Raw genomic sequence first — 15,097 nt, forward strand, 5'->3', positions numbered from 1 at the left:
GAAACGTGTCCTTCTGGATGTTACACGTGGATCTAAGATACAGCTATGCTCTTGAGTATCGGGTATAAATAACATTTTTGGTAATTAATAGATTATTTAAAAAAATTTTTCAAATTGAATTGCAAAATTCACGACAAACAAAAAACGCCCTGCATCTGATATAATCGTTGTTTTTATTGACACACGCTCACTAAATGGCTAACCAAAGTTGGTAAATTTACGCAGAACGTAGGACATGGCAGCCGGGTTATCGGCGGGCACCATGTGTCCGGCCCGGTTCACCCAGAACATGCTGAAGTTGCCGGCCGTCTTCTCATAGCCCTCGAGGACACGGTCCACGGTGATGCCTACGCGGGGAGCAGCCAGGTAGGCCGCCTTGTCCGTCCACTCCATGTCGGCAATCCAGTTGATAGCGCCTGGGGTGGCACAGATCAGGTCCAGGCCGCCGGAGAACACACCCACCCTGACGGTGGTGTTGCTCAGCAGTTCACCCACTGAAAACAGGAGGGCTCCGCTGTATCAGAGTGATCTGGACCCGGGCACAGACAAGAGTTATCACTTACCAATGTGGACGGCAGGCTTCATGAAATCACCCATTAGAGCGGAGAAGGTTGCGCTGCTCTGTGCGCCCCACTTGACCCCGGTGGTGATGTTGAGGGCCTTGGTAACGGGGCCCTGCATCAGCTCCTGAAGAAGCTTATCCCGATCCTCGTCAATGTCGTAGTGCACCAAGGTGCGGTACATGAGCTCTGCCAGAAGAAATGATTGAAAAAGTCTTTTGCGTTGACCATGTTTCATGAACCTACCCTCTTGACTCATGGCCAACGACCTCAGAACATACTGATCGCCAAGTGTCGGTGTCTCCACATTGTAGAAGTCGACGCCCTTCGACTCACGAAGCACCACCGACTGCGTGGAGCTCCACTGAAGTGTGGCCAGGGTCCACATCTCCCGGTCTACATATTTCTTGGTCGATGAGGCAGAAGACGCGATCTTGTCATGGCCATCCTGGTCAACAATCCCCAGCTGAAGGAGGAACGGAGCCCAGGAGAGGACGGAATCGATTGGCGATGTCCACGGATCACCTAATCCGACCGACACCAAGTTGCTCTCGATCTCACCGCGCTGGATGGCATAGTACAACTCCAGGGCGAACTCTGGGGCCATCTTTCCGCCATAGCTCTCGCAGAAGATGTGCAGAGGCACCGCCTTGAACTCCGGATGATTATCATAAAAGCCCTTCATCAGCTCCACCAGATCCAGGGCGATCTGCTTGTTCGTCGTCGTATAGTACGCTGAGCTGTCGACGTAGCTGAAGCCGCTACCCACGGGATTGTCTATGAACATCACATTCATGTCCTTGGCCCAGTTCCAATCGCGGTAGCTGCCGTCAAGCTTCAGTGGTCCCAGCTCCTCGAAGTTGCCATAGCCCGTGGACGAGGCACCCGGTCCGCCTTGCAGCCAAATAGCCAGGGGACGTTCCGTGTAGTTGGATACATTGGCCGTGGTGTAGTAGAGCCAGTAGAACATATGGGCACCCGTTCGCACATCAATGAATCCCCAATCCTGTTCTCCGGGTCCATATCCTTGACGGGCTGGGAATCGAGGTAGGGGATTTTTTAGTGCGGTCTATAGTCGATCAATTTTAAGCAATATTTCAATAATTCCCTATATTTTGGAAGTGAGTAAATACCTTTTATAGACGGTACATTTTGTATTAACGAAAGAACAGACGGCTTTCATTAATGCTAAAACCTGGGTACTTGGTGGTGGGGTGGATACTTGAAGACTAGTCAATAATCTTAATATATAAATTAAAACTAAAATTATAAGATAGAACACTCATGTTCATTAGAACACTTGACTCTAATCGGGCACAAGAACGTTTCATGCCCCAATTAAGGAACCTCAAGCATCCACTCGTCGTTCACGATAAGCTAATTATGATTGAATCCCAAGAATACTTCATACATATTTCACATTTCTATTCCTTCGACGCTTCATCTGTGCAACGCACAAACTTGAGGTGGTCAATTCTGCTCTTCCTATCATACACAACAAAAAAAAGAGTTTTTTTGGGTTGGATAACTTTCTCGTTCATTAACACCTAATGCGGTATTTCTGATCGGAATACAAAGTGTTTCTGGCTCCAATCCAATCAATTGGGGGCGACACTCACCGTTGACAGAGCCGCAGCTGAAGAGCGCCAGACAAAGCGCGACAGCGGTGATAAGAAGACGAGCCATGGTTGAGCTGCACTAGTTTTCTCTTTAGCTCGAAGTTTGAAGTACCTTTGAAGCCCAACCGATCGCTTGGCAGTTCGACTACTGTCTGATCGCTGGCCAGGCCACGACCAACGAAAGTAGCCAACACAACACGCAGACGGCACGGCACTCATATCTGTTTGAACAGAGTTTGTAATCTAGAAGTGGGGGAGGCATGCGGCCGGCTATCACTATTTATGGCCCTTAGAAGCGATGGCGATGGCAATGACGCTTACTGACTTATTGGCAATTATCTCCATGACATTTTTTAGTTTTGGCAAATCTTTGTCACTAAATTTGTAAAAGCCTTTAAGCGCACATCATAATTATCTAGACAGAACCGAAATTGGGTTTAACACAGCATTTTTCTTTGTTGAACTTTATTTATGAACAAATGTATGGTACGTATCTGTTCTGCTCGGTCTGCTTTAGCCGAAGGTTGTGAACTCCCGCAGGACATGGCTCATGGCGGCTGGATTATCGGCGGGAGCCATGTGACCGGATCGGTTGATCCAGAACATGGTGAAGTTGCCGCCAGTCTTCTGATAGCCCTCCAGAATGCGATCCACGCTGATGGCAGTGCGCGAGGCAGCTAGATACTCGCTCTTTCGACTCCATTCCAGCTTGGCTATCCAGTTGACGGTGCCGGGCGTGGCACAGATTAGGTCCAGGCCGCCAGAAAACACGCCCACCTTTAGAGGAGTCTTCTCCAGCAACTCATTTACTGTAGATTGAAGATTGATATAGAGATAAACTAGCTATAATCACATGACGGTTCCTTACCAATATGGATAACGGGTTTCATGAAGTCTGTTCGGTGTATGTCGAAGGTACTGCTGCTCTGCGATCCCCATTTGACATTCGAGGGTATGCCCAGGGTCTCGGCCACAGGGCCGCGCATCAGATCCTCCAGCAGCTGGTCGCGATCCTCGTCAATGTCGAACTTGACCATGGTGCGGTACTGTCGCTCTGGCACGAGAGAAGATCCATTTTAAATCATGGCTGTAGTTCTACATTGAGGCACTCACCTTCAGGCGTCATGGCCAGCTGCCTCTGGAATCGGTCGCCGAGGGTCTCCTTTAAAACATTGTAGAAGTCGACACCTTTGGAGGCCTTCATCACCTCCCACTGGGTGTTGCCCCACTGTGCAGTGGCCTGGATCCAGCGCTCTTCTGCCACCAGCTCGGCAGTAAAGTTTGCCGCAGCCGTAATCGAATCATAGCCGTCGTGATCGACGATTCCCATCTCCCTGAGCATGGGTCCCCAAGCCAGAACCGAGTCGATTGGAGATGTCCACGGATCTCCCAACGCAACAGACGTCAAATTGCTCTTCACCTCGCCCCGCTCCTTGGCATAGTACAACTCCAGGGCGAACTCGGGGGCCATCTTGCCGCCATAGCTCTCGCAAAAGATGTGCAGGGGAACCGCTTCGAATTCCGGATGGAGCTTATAGAATCCCTTCATCAGCTCCACCAGATCCAGGGCAATCTCCCTGTTGGTGGCCGTGTGATAAGCCGTACCGTCTACATAACTGTAGCCACTGCCCACGGGATTGTCGATGAACATGACGTTCATGTCTTTGACCCAGGTCCAGTTGCGGTAATCGCCGTACAGGTCTACGGGTCCCAGTTCCTCGAAGTTGCCATAGCCCGTGGATGAGGCACCCGGTCCGCCTTGCAGCCAAATGGCCAGGGGACGTTCCGTGTAGCTGGATACATTGGCCGTGGTGTAATAGAGCCAGTAGAACATGTGGGCGCCTGGACGTACGTCGACGAAACCCCAATCCTGCTCCCCCGGGCCATATCCGGCCTTGCCTACGGTTTGCAATTGTTTGTGTGATAGATAGCGAGGCGGTGATTTATGGACGCGACTTACCATGTGCCAAGGCCGCGAAGCACGCAAGAAATATCACTACCAGGCTCGTCATCTTCATGGGACACTTTGGCCCCAGCCGTGGCGTGGGGCTACATTTAAAGGGAAATTCTTATCTATCCACCGCCCGCCTAAGCGGGTATCGTAGGCACCTCTGCGGAATTTGAACTTTTGTGGGTCTGGCAACGCCGATACCCCTCAACAGCTGTTTGGACTTCGTTGTTTTCCTCTTTTCTGTCTGGCCGCTGCGAAATAATTTAATTAATAAGCAAATAACAGAAGTTTTAGCATAATAATGGCAATTGTGCGCATACCCAAGCAAAAGGTGATTCTCTGCGGCGACTATGGCGTCGGCAAGAGTTCGCTATTTCGCCGCTTTACCAACAACACATTCGTTACGGAGACGGACCGCAAATCCACACTGGGACTGGATCACATTGATCGGGAGTACGATGTGGGCGACAAGCAGATTAAGGTGTGTGGTGTCTGTAGTGTGCGTGATTCCAGCTTAATGTACTGATCTTTTGATTGATGGCAGCTCCAACTGTGGGACACTGGCGGCATGGAACGTGTGGCTTCTGTGACCTCTTCTTACTATAAATTTGCAGAGGGTGCAATCCTTGTCTTCGCCCTGGACAATGCCGCCTCCTTTCACTCGCTCTCGCAGCACTTGCTGGACATTGTTACGTATGCGGAGAACGCGAAGATTTTCATCTGCGGCAACAAGAGCGACTTGGAGGGCCGCGAGCCGGAAGTCAGTGACGAGGAGGTGGAAGCCTTTTGCGAGCAGTGTCATTCACTAATCAGCGCCACTTACAAGACATCCTGTCGCACTGGGGCGGGTGTTGAGGAAATGTTTCGCGATATATCGCGACAGCTGGTGCATGCCAATCGCTCCAAAATGGAGCTGCAGGCTCTCGAGCAGAAGAGCTTTAAAATTGACACGGCTAGTGACCCGACGGTCAACGAGGAGGCCTCCTCGTGCAGTTGCTAGCAGTTGGGGAACATTGAGTTTGGCTAAAGACATCCCACAGCCAGACTCAATGCGAGCAGAAATGAATTTTTTTTTTCACTTTTTATTTATTAACCATGCGAATTGTAGGTGGTTATGTTTTTTTTTTTTACGAATTAATGCAAAATACGTCCCGAAAATTAACACGAAACACCAAACTTTTAACATGAGTCATAGCATAAGAGTAGTATCTAGTGTCTAGGCGCCGTGTAATGCCAAATATAAGCTACACGTATGTAGTGCGTAAGTCTTTGCAGCTTTGTTCCACTAGGATTAGCCATTGGGATGTTTCCTTCACACACTGAATACTCATTAACGTAAAATATTCTAAACAAATAATAAATAATCGATTCACAAAACAGGAATGCGTCAACATATGTCATTAGTGATAAGCTACACTCAAATAGAAATTCATATCAATTGGTTTCGTTTCTATTAGGTTAACTATGAGGTGGCGGCCGAGGAACTCGGGGCAAAGGTGAGATATAGGCTGACACCCACAGCTACCACGAAGCACACACCAACCCCATATAAAACGACCTTTTCTCTCAGAGCCCTCAGCACCATGGTGTTCAAGGTGCGGGAGGCACGGCCGAGATCGGCGTTTGTTTCCCTCAGACGTGCCCGGGCACCTTGCAAGGTCTCGCGCTGATGGTGCAGGTCGTTCAGTACTTGAGCGCCCAGAGCCTCTGTCTCCACGGCTACGCGATATCCCTCGGTCAGTCGATTGCCAGTGCGCTCAATCCGCTCGGAATTGTCTAGTAGGCGTTGTCGCTGGTCATTGTTAATGGACACATCCTCGTAAAAGTCCCCGGCCCCACCCAAGTCCAAGGTTGTGAAGGCGTTTGGCTGCGACCGCTGCTTATCCTTGGTTTGCTTGTACTCCGCCTGGAGGCGTCGCAGCTCGGCTTGCGCCACCTGCAGCTTGCTGTTGAAGCTTGTTCTCTGTGCTGGATTCAGCTCTCTTACCTCCAGGCCCATCTGCTCCAGCAGCTCCTGTGCCTCGGGCAGGCTGCCATCGATTTTACTGCACAGCTCATTACGGTCACCTGCAGGATTACACGAAAATTGATTATCAGCCCACTGCGTGTGTATGTGCAAAAATATATCTTCCACTTCACTCCACTCACTGCTGCTGCTCTGTTGCTGCAATCGTCCGATATGCGCTGTTATCTCCGCAATCAGAGCTGCGTACTGCTGCTCGTACTGTTCCAGCAGCGACATTTCTTGTTAATGTTACACGCGAAGAGAGAACAATATGCGTTTAGCAACAATATGGGCTAATTTTTCCAGTGAAGACAAAAACGTAAACATTGGCGCAGTGTGACCGCGTCGCAGGAAGCTGATAATCTCAAACAATAACTTTGCCATATTTAACGGAAAACTTGCAACAATACAAGTTATAAATAATTTTTAAATAAGTGCTTTATTCTTTAGCATATATGTATGTAGGATATATATTTTAGAACTCTTTTTTTCATACTTAGGTACTTCAAGTCTTAGAGAGCGGCGACATTCATACTCCACGCTGTCGTTGTCTTCATTAACGTTTGATCCTGTAATGTTAATGGAATGTCCTGGGCCTGCTTCTGATATTTTAATGAAGCTGTTTCAGTCTTGCTTCTCTTCTGCAGCACCGTAAGTAATGATTTGAAGTAATAGCCTCAAAGTTCTCGGTCTAGATCACAAACTCTTCCAGCGTTTGCCTATGATTCACTGCTTGCGCGTAAAAAGGGTTACCGTATAGGCTTCCTTTTTTACTTGATATCCTTCCTGGCTCTCTTAATAGTGGTTCCATTGGTGGTAGCATTGGATGATTAGGTGCAAACTATTGCCCCTTTTTTTTGCAAGATTTAGTAGAAAAAAAAACTAGTCAGCCATCTTGTATTGTGTGGCCAGATCACAGCAGACGCAAGACAGCTGTGGCACAATAAAACGCAGATTTCTATATTCTTATTTTTATAATTAATAATTAAATGATTTGTTTAGTTTAGTTTAATTTATTTTAAGTCTTGGTAGTAAAATTACGTAGTTCAAAAAAAAAAAAAATAATAATACTACATATTTCAGTAATCTACGAGATACATTTGTATGTACACTGTTCATCACATTTGTGTTTTGTGTTTGTCATTTAATAGCGTTCGTCGCATCCCTCTAGCCCTCGACTAGGGTGCCCTTGTCGCCCTTGCGCAGCACCAACTCCAATTGGGAGAGCAGGCCAATGGCTCGAAAGTTCTCTTTGAAGAGCACAAAATCCTCCAGTGGCTTCAGATATTCGAGAGCGTCAGTGTAGCTGTCGAGTTCCTTCAGCTCGTTCGTAATGGCCAAGGCATTCGACTCGGGTTCTGGAGATGCGTGACCATTTGTCTGGCTGGTGCCAGAGCTGCTGCTGCTATTGGAGATCCTCTTGGGCGAAGCTGGCGCCGATGTGGATGGCTGCGCCGGGGAATTGTTGCCTTTGGTGAAGTTAGCTGGAGTGGATTTTCCACTGAGGCCACCGTTTGTCTTAGGAGCATTCTCCTTGCTACTGGCGCTGTCGCGCCCTCCGCTGCTGTTGTTGTTTTGCTCCTTTGGACTGGGGAGTCGTAGATTGGCGGTCTGTTCGGTGAGGTCCTGCGTGGCTTGTGTGGACTCAGCCAAGGGCAATGGCGACCCTCGAGAGATTGTGGAGCAATTGATTTCCTGCACTTCCATGTCAGTCGCCGACTCAATCTTTGGGTGCTTGGCTAACTGAACTGGCTGGAACGGACTAGCACGCTTCGGCACAACATTCGGTGGCAGTTGTGGTTGGAATGGCTCCCTTTGGGGCTGTGGCGCAGGACCCGTCATTGGTGGGAACTGCGGCTGATGCATTTGCTGTTGCTGCTGCTGAAGCTGTTGCTGCATCTGTTGCTGGTGGCGCTCGAAGTAGTAATCGTTAAAACTGGTGAAGCCCGGATGGGGGGGATGTGACGGGTGTCCCGGAAACGGCGGCCATGGATGATTCATCTGATGCTGCTGCTGCAGATGCTGTTGCTGCTGCTGGAGAGCGAAGTGCTGATGTTGCTGCTGCTCCTGATAGCTTTGCTCCTTGATGTCCATGCTGTCTTCGTCCTCCTCGTTCATGTAGTGCTCCGGCATTTCCTCCAGCTTAGCGACACGCTCAGCACTGGCCGGGGGGAACAGGTGCTGAAGGTCGTGGACAATATCGGGAATCCAGAGGGAAGTGCCCATGGGTTCCAGCTGATTGCTGGCCAGTTTCTGGGCAAAGCCCTGCAGATGTGTCTCGCGGAATCGGTTCAGCCAGCGATTGTCGGCAATAAAAGATGTGCTGCCGATCACCTGACGGGCGGTCTCAGCCTTATCCTTGATCATGCCATGAGTGATGCTTCCACGCAGTTGTGGATTGATGTTGGCTCGCACCAGCCACTCGTAGACGACTGCATTGATGAAGGCGCACTTGCGACTACGCTCGTTTTCCTCCACCATCGCCTGCTGCTCCACAGCGGCCATATTTGATGGCACCTCCAGGCGCAGCGTGGGCAGCGCGTTCGATTGTAGGCGTCGTCCACCCAAGACACTGGGATCGAAATGAAAGGCGCACACCACAGGCTTCTTGAAGGGTATGATCCTACGCAGCGAAGCATGGCACGCCTCCTTCCAGAGCTTGTGGAATGGACTCTCCGGCCGTGGAAAGGCGAAGAACTGCATGCTCGGATGCTGCCGGGAATTGGACATGCAGCCGATGATGCAGCAACGCCGAATGGTCGGCATTCCGGAAACGTTGTTCTGTATGCCCCGAATTTTTAATGAATTTTGTCTTGGCGTTGCTAAATGCGCCGCCAAGCCACCGAATGAAAAGAAAAGAATTAAACGTCAATGTCCACCAAAAGCTGCAAAAAGAAGAGAAAAACTTTGTTAGCGGAACGTCACTGAATTTTTGACCATACGCACAAAATAAGCACAAATGGCGCATATTTCGTTTTCCCGTTACATTGACAGCTGAGCGGTAGTGTTGATAAACACCATTGTGTAACACTAGCACAATTTGGCGCCAAGGGCCAACAGGTTTTTTTAATTTGAATTTGAATTTGCTTTTTGTAAATCCCATGTAAGCGGGTATGTATGAATCATAAATACCCAGAAGGATAGAAGAATTTTTAAAATTATAATGAATTCTATGAACAAGCCAGCTTCCGACCCGACTCGGATCTCGAGCACATCTGACGCATCGAACTATTCAAACCCCAACTACACAAGTATATAGAGATATATACTTATGTTTACATATACATTTATCTACACATGTCCACTTCGAGGGTCTTTTGAAGCATATCATTCCATCTGCACACACAGAGACACTTGAGATATAATGGAATACATATGTACATAAGAGGAATACGACAGCGCCATTCCCCTAAAAGATACAGATACCACACCAGAGCACGCCACGCACAGCCAAACAGAAGCAGAGATTCCTCCCTATAGAAATTCTCAGTCAACGCAATTCGCAGCGCCCTAAAAACCAGAACCAGAACCAGACATACCTCGAACGACGCTCTATTATGTCGGGGAGTACACCCACACACTCACACCCACAGAGACCTACCCTCTAGTACCAGGCAACTAGTTCCGCACTGGTGCCGCACTAGCTACCATTCTCACCTCCCTGGTTCCAGATCGATTACCCGCAATGTGTTTCAGCGGAGAATTTAACACATGCATGTCCTAGCGCGGAACCACCCCTGGTTCCCGCTCGATTACCCTTCGATTACCCGTAGCTAGTTGCTCAGGAGGTTCTAGTTCTAGTTCTAGTTCTAGTTCCGAACTAGTTACCAGTAGAAAGCCAGCAACTAGTTCCCCACTCGACTACCCTTCAATTACCTGTAGCTAGTTGCTCAGGAGGTAGTTCCGAACTAGTTACCAGTAGAAAGCCAGCAACTTGTTCCCCACTCGACTACCCTTCGATTACCTGTAGCTAGCTCTGACCTAGTTACCAGTAACTAGTTCCGAACTGACTATTGGTAGTAGTCAATCTGGCAGTCTGGAATAATACAAAAATAAAAACACAATGTCTTTCATTATAACGAATAATTTTTAATTTTATGATGCTTAGCCTACTCCTGGTTTTTGGCAAGACACTTCTTCTTAAAAACCCTTTTCTTCATCCTTTGCATTGCCTTCCGCACAGTGTTTTCGGGGGGCTCATCGCCAGGCGAAATACATTCTGTAATTAATATTTGTTTTAATTTATATGAAAAATTTTTAAATCTCTAGAAGTGTAAATGGTATTTTACCTAGCAAAGCTGCAAAAAATTCTTTGTGGGTCCTAAGGGCCTTCTTCCCTTGGACCCCATCGACGTTATAGGCTAGAACAATTTCCTCACTCAAAATAAAGTTTAAGCCGCTCAAAACGCCAGCTGGCTGGAGAATCGATTTCCTTGCTGTTATCTGTTATCTTTCCTGCACAACGCTAACTTTGCAATGTTAGCTTCCCTTTCACTCCTACGGAGTCTACGCAAATGCCTTTTGCTCATCATTTTATTTGAAATATATAATATATATTTGCACGTACCTGTTTATATTAATTAGATTTATTTATTAATTCTTTTCCACTTTTTTAATAAATGTTTACACAAAAGACTCTTCCAGCGATTAGATGTTGTACAGAAGTGAACAAAATCAACGCATAAAGCAAACGAGGAAAACAAATGCATTTTGTTTGTGTAAATTCTTGTCTCTTTCATTCCACGAGCGCAACTACAGTAAAATATCACGATTAACTTACCATTTCGGTGCTTATTGCATGTCGTGGCTCGGTAAAAACTAGCTGAGTGGGCACTGTAACTCCACGGAATTGCGGTTATTTGCCGCCTTCAAAAACAAACCGAAGGCAGCTTCGTTTTTCGGTTCTTTTTCGACTGGTCCGCGTTCGCTTCCCGCGTAACTAGTTGCAGAACTAGTACATTGTAGTCGACGAAGACCTGGTCCGCGTTCGCTTCCCGCGTAACTAGTTGCGTAGCTAGTTGCGCGGTAAACAGCGCAGAACTAGTTCGAGAGGGGTCAATTGACCCCTTTGGTTCTACAGGGTACTGATACATACAGATACAGAAACAGATTGAGATAGAAGTAACAAAGACGCCTGGCTAAAGTGAACGACTTGGCCGCGCCCCCTTCTCGACTGTCCGCCCCCAGGGTTTAAGAGAGGGCGAGATACTACATCTCTGCTGAGTCACGACTACGTACGGGTATGCACAAGTTTCGACCGACCGAAACCATTCAAGACACGAGATGCGGGAGCCGAGAACCGAGACTCACCTGTCTGAGTCAGAGCCGGTCTTTGGATTAGCAAAGCATCGCATCGCACTACTGAGAGATGACTTAATCCGAACAGCATGTCCGTTTCTCTCGTTCGTCGAAAATCGGGCCAACTAATCGAGATTTCGAATGATTAGGCTAAAGTCGTTTCTGTTTCTGTTTCGGTTGTCCCCTCCTCAGCTTTGTGGCTCTTCGTTTCATGTTGTTTTTGTCACCATCGATTTACGGAATTGGGTTTTATCTTTCAGTTGGCCGTGTGAGCCAACAACGTTCCGTGAGCTAACAACGTAAAAAGACCCCGAGTCTTCTACCAGTGTGATAGGTCGTCTGGAAATTTGACTCGAGAACGATGAGATTTGATTCATCACCTGAGGCACTGGACCTGTGAGTACCCAGCCGAAAATGGTCTCCTGCCCGAGCAGAGAGCCACAGATGTTGGTCGGTGAGCCACTTAACTGAATGGACGGAAGGATATCCGCTCCAATCAGGACATCTATTTGTGAACTCTCATAGAAGGTCGGATCCGCCCATGAGAGGTTCGGCAGTTCTCTCAAGAACCCTTGCGAGATCGGATGCGATGGAATATTCGCGGCCAATTCCGGAATAACGTAGGCTGTGGCATTTAGTTGTAAGCCCGGCTTAGTCGGAGAACGGATGGAAAAACTGCAGAGCTTCTTTGACTGAGCGGATACGGCATTATTTAGGCCGGAGACCTGTGCCTGGATACGTTGGAATGGCAATTTGATCATGTCCACAAGACGTTCTGTAATGAACGTCGCCTCTGAGCCAGAGTCGATCAGAGCGCGGGCGTGGAAAGTTTTTCCCAGGTGGCAAATATTAACGATGGCCGTGCCTAGGAGGACAGCACTCGTACCGGAGGCGAAATATGACTGAACATTTGGCTGGGCTTCGGACGAACTTGGATTTTGTACGCTTGGTACTCGTAGATGTAGCTCGGGCCACGCTGAGGAATTTTGTGCCGTTGTGGAAATCGCCTCGCTGGAGTTTGCTGGATTGCTACGGTGCAGAAGCGTATGGTGCCGGTCTCCACAAATTATGCAATTGTGGGCGCTTTGGCATGCTCGTATCTGGTGGCCCCTTGCAAAGCAGTTCAAACAAAGCTGCTTTTGCTTAATGTAGTCGGAGCGAGCGCCAGCGGGCATTTGAAGGAAGTAAGGGCATAACCGGATTGGATGATACTCTTTGGAGCAGAGATCACACGTGCTCCTCGTTTGATTCACTGTGGTCTCGAACGAGTGGGCACTCCTAGGATAAGGACTTCCTTGAGACCGAAATGGATTGCTTCTCGAATTGTCTGCAGTGCGTATGCTCGCCCTGGAGTGGGCCTGAGTCTCCATGCCTGGATGGTCGTCCTCGGTCACTTCGAGAGACAGGTACCGCTCCGCCAGGAACTTGTCCATGGCGTGCCAGGTGGGAATTTCGGACTTGTGCGTCACGGATTGCTCCCAAAGCTCTAAGGTCGTCTTTGGCAGCTTAGCGGAAATGAGGTACACTAAAACTCCGTCAGAGAAAACGCTGTCTGTGGAGACCTCGGAATGGGTGAGTGTCGTGAGGCACTTGTGGACGGCCCTCTGGAGCTCTTTTAGCGCTGCTGCTGACTCGGTACGGATTTGGGGCAGACTGAAAAGGATCTTCAGCTGGGCCTTGAGTATCAGCCTCTTGTTTTGGAAACGCTCACGTCCATGCGGACGCGAAACCCTCGTTCGTAAGTGGAGCCTGTGCCACTACTATGTCGTGGGCTTCACCGCTGGTCTTTTTGTTGAGGTGGAACAGTTTTTCCACTGGAGCCAACCTTGGGTTTTCTATGTAGATGGCGGTGAACAGGTCTCGGAACGTGGGCCACTGCTGGTAGTCCCCACTGAAAACTTCAGTGTCACATGGAGGGAGGCGGCAACCGCCGGAAGTCGGCACTTGAACGGCCAGTTGCGGCGTGTGAGGGACAGTCGGGGGCTCGAGCTGATCGTTCAGTTCGGCCAGGCATTGCGCGTAGACCGCGTAGCAGTCATCGTACATCTCTTGGACATAAGCTACACCCTCTGGATCCTCTTCCGCCATCGTCACCGAACAGGCCGCGAACTCCGCGTCCACCTTTGCCCACAGGCTTCGGAGTTGTTCTCGATGGACTTGGGAGAGCGAGCGGGTTGGTGTGCTAGCATCTGGAGCGCTTCTGGTCGAAGCGGGTCAGTCTGCTTGCAGCCAAGGCAAACTTAGACTGTGCGGAACGGGCGGCCATAGTGCTAGGAGCCGTGCGAGGGACTCCCGAGGGGAGCAACAAATCCTCGAAGGCATGTGGTGCGTGAGCCCTGGACGTGGTCGGACCTCGCCCGCTTAAACTTCTTGCGAGATTTCTTCTCAACAGTGGGCATGTTTGCTGATGGATCTGCGATAACGCGTAGTAGAGTCGCAAAGGTAGGTGAGCGGAAATGGCGACGTGGAAGTTCAGAACTACGAACCGTGGATATGTGGTTTTGGTGGAATTTATTGCGAGTATTTAAATTATGGAAATAGTACACCGTGGCCGGAATATCTAGATATAAATACTACGATTGAACTACGGTTGAAAACAATATACTCTCGAAATGCAGGGTAGCGCGTCACTTGGCGTTCCGTTACGGTCAAGCGCGGCACCGAAAAATATTCTCCCAACAACTACAACGCAGGCAAACGGTGGAGAAGCGAAAGCGAAAAGAAAAACGAAAAGAATGCACCGCTGCTGCTGCTTGTATGTGTGTATGTATGGCTGTAAGTGCTATGTACCGCGGCTTGGGTTGAAGAGATGTCAAACAACGGGTAAAACGGTGGATAACCGTTTTATATACAATATGTACATATATTATATAGATGTGCAAGAATATGCTAATTTAAAATGCGTACGTATAGATATGTAAGATAAATACATATGTATGTGCAGTATGTATGGATCGTTATTTTGTTGGTAGTATAATTAGTTAAATAAGGAGGCGCAGTGATTTGTTATTTTATTTCCTTATAAAACCGACAAACTATGGAACGTTTAGCATGCACGGAATAAACCACAAAAATAATTGCAAGAATATGCCTTTATGTTTGTTGCCAGCCGCTTGGATTGCGCTGCGATGTGTACATACATGTATGTATGTACATATGTATGTACGTTAGCAACGAAAGCTCAGCTGGTAGCTGGAGAGGTAAGAATATTATTTACACTGGATCGGAAGCTGAACGCAGGAGTTAGCTCGGACCAAATTAAACCTTTGGAGAAGTAGGAAGCCACATGTACATATGCCACGGGAACTCGGACTGGGATGGAAAACTCGCACAAAATCACTGCACTGTTGTTAGGCACAATCGAAGAGTACTTATCTTGAACTTGGAGCGATCCGCCGATGCTGGCTGGGGTGAGCTTCTCCTTATGGGGAAGGCGAAGATCCGGCTCGAAGGACCAATGTTTGTAGTGGGGCGGATCGAAGCTCAACTCTCCCACAACGCAATTGATGTAGCCGTCATAAGAAATGAAAACCGTTATGTTTCGTGGTATATATGTATGTATATAATTATGTGTGTGTATTTGGTTGGACGGTCGCGCGGTAAATCGGCCGCGGGGGTGAAATCGTAACTGCTTAACTCTATGCCTTATGGTGCTTTTTCTGCC

At 48.5% G+C, this 15,097-nt stretch overlaps 5 protein-coding genes across 5 annotated transcripts; 1 reads left to right on the plus strand and 4 right to left on the minus strand.

Annotated features, from left to right (window-relative positions):
* Positions 1 to 154: 154 nt before the first annotated feature.
* LOC108152279 (retinoid-inducible serine carboxypeptidase) lies at positions 155 to 2,339 on the minus strand. The gene is made up of 4 exons (XM_017281497.2): positions 2,180 to 2,339; positions 807 to 1,595; positions 564 to 749; positions 155 to 494 (listed from the first exon to the last, which is right to left on the minus strand). The coding sequence occupies exons 1-4, from the start codon at positions 2,244 to 2,246 to the stop codon at positions 199 to 201; spliced, it is 1,338 nt and encodes a 445-aa protein (XP_017136986.1). The 5' UTR covers positions 2,247 to 2,339; the 3' UTR covers positions 155 to 198.
* Positions 2,340 to 2,627: 288 nt separating this feature from the next.
* Positions 2,628 to 4,262, minus strand: LOC108152280 (retinoid-inducible serine carboxypeptidase). The gene is made up of 4 exons (XM_017281498.2): positions 4,140 to 4,262; positions 3,293 to 4,078; positions 3,048 to 3,233; positions 2,628 to 2,988 (listed from the first exon to the last, which is right to left on the minus strand). Exons 1-4 carry the CDS (start codon positions 4,195 to 4,197, stop codon positions 2,693 to 2,695), a joined length of 1,326 nt encoding a protein of 441 aa, XP_017136987.1. The 5' UTR covers positions 4,198 to 4,262; the 3' UTR covers positions 2,628 to 2,692.
* A 66-nt stretch (positions 4,263 to 4,328) lies between these two features.
* Positions 4,329 to 5,568, plus strand: LOC108152283 (ras-related protein Rab-14). The gene is made up of 2 exons (XM_017281500.2): positions 4,329 to 4,611; positions 4,675 to 5,568. Exons 1-2 carry the CDS (start codon positions 4,432 to 4,434, stop codon positions 5,128 to 5,130), a joined length of 636 nt encoding a protein of 211 aa, XP_017136989.1. The 5' UTR covers positions 4,329 to 4,431; the 3' UTR covers positions 5,131 to 5,568.
* On the minus strand, positions 5,248 to 6,486 carry LOC108152282 (vesicle transport through interaction with t-SNAREs homolog 1A). Its single transcript, XM_017281499.2, has 2 exons — positions 6,279 to 6,486; positions 5,248 to 6,197 (listed from the first exon to the last, which is right to left on the minus strand). Exons 1-2 carry the CDS (start codon positions 6,370 to 6,372, stop codon positions 5,593 to 5,595), a joined length of 699 nt encoding a protein of 232 aa, XP_017136988.1. The 5' UTR covers positions 6,373 to 6,486; the 3' UTR covers positions 5,248 to 5,592.
* A 544-nt stretch (positions 6,487 to 7,030) lies between these two features.
* LOC117186635 (formin-J) lies at positions 7,031 to 9,099 on the minus strand. The gene is made up of 2 exons (XM_033387647.1): positions 9,082 to 9,099; positions 7,031 to 9,020 (listed from the first exon to the last, which is right to left on the minus strand). Exon 2 carries the CDS (start codon positions 8,899 to 8,901, stop codon positions 7,303 to 7,305), a length of 1,599 nt encoding a protein of 532 aa, XP_033243538.1. The 5' UTR covers positions 8,902 to 9,020; positions 9,082 to 9,099; the 3' UTR covers positions 7,031 to 7,302.
* Positions 9,100 to 15,097: the final 5,998 nt, after the last annotated feature.

The sequence above is a fragment of the Drosophila miranda genome, chromosome XR (genome assembly GCF_003369915.1).
Source record: "Drosophila miranda strain MSH22 chromosome XR, D.miranda_PacBio2.1, whole genome shotgun sequence".
NCBI lineage: Eukaryota > Metazoa > Arthropoda > Insecta > Diptera > Drosophilidae > Drosophila > Drosophila miranda.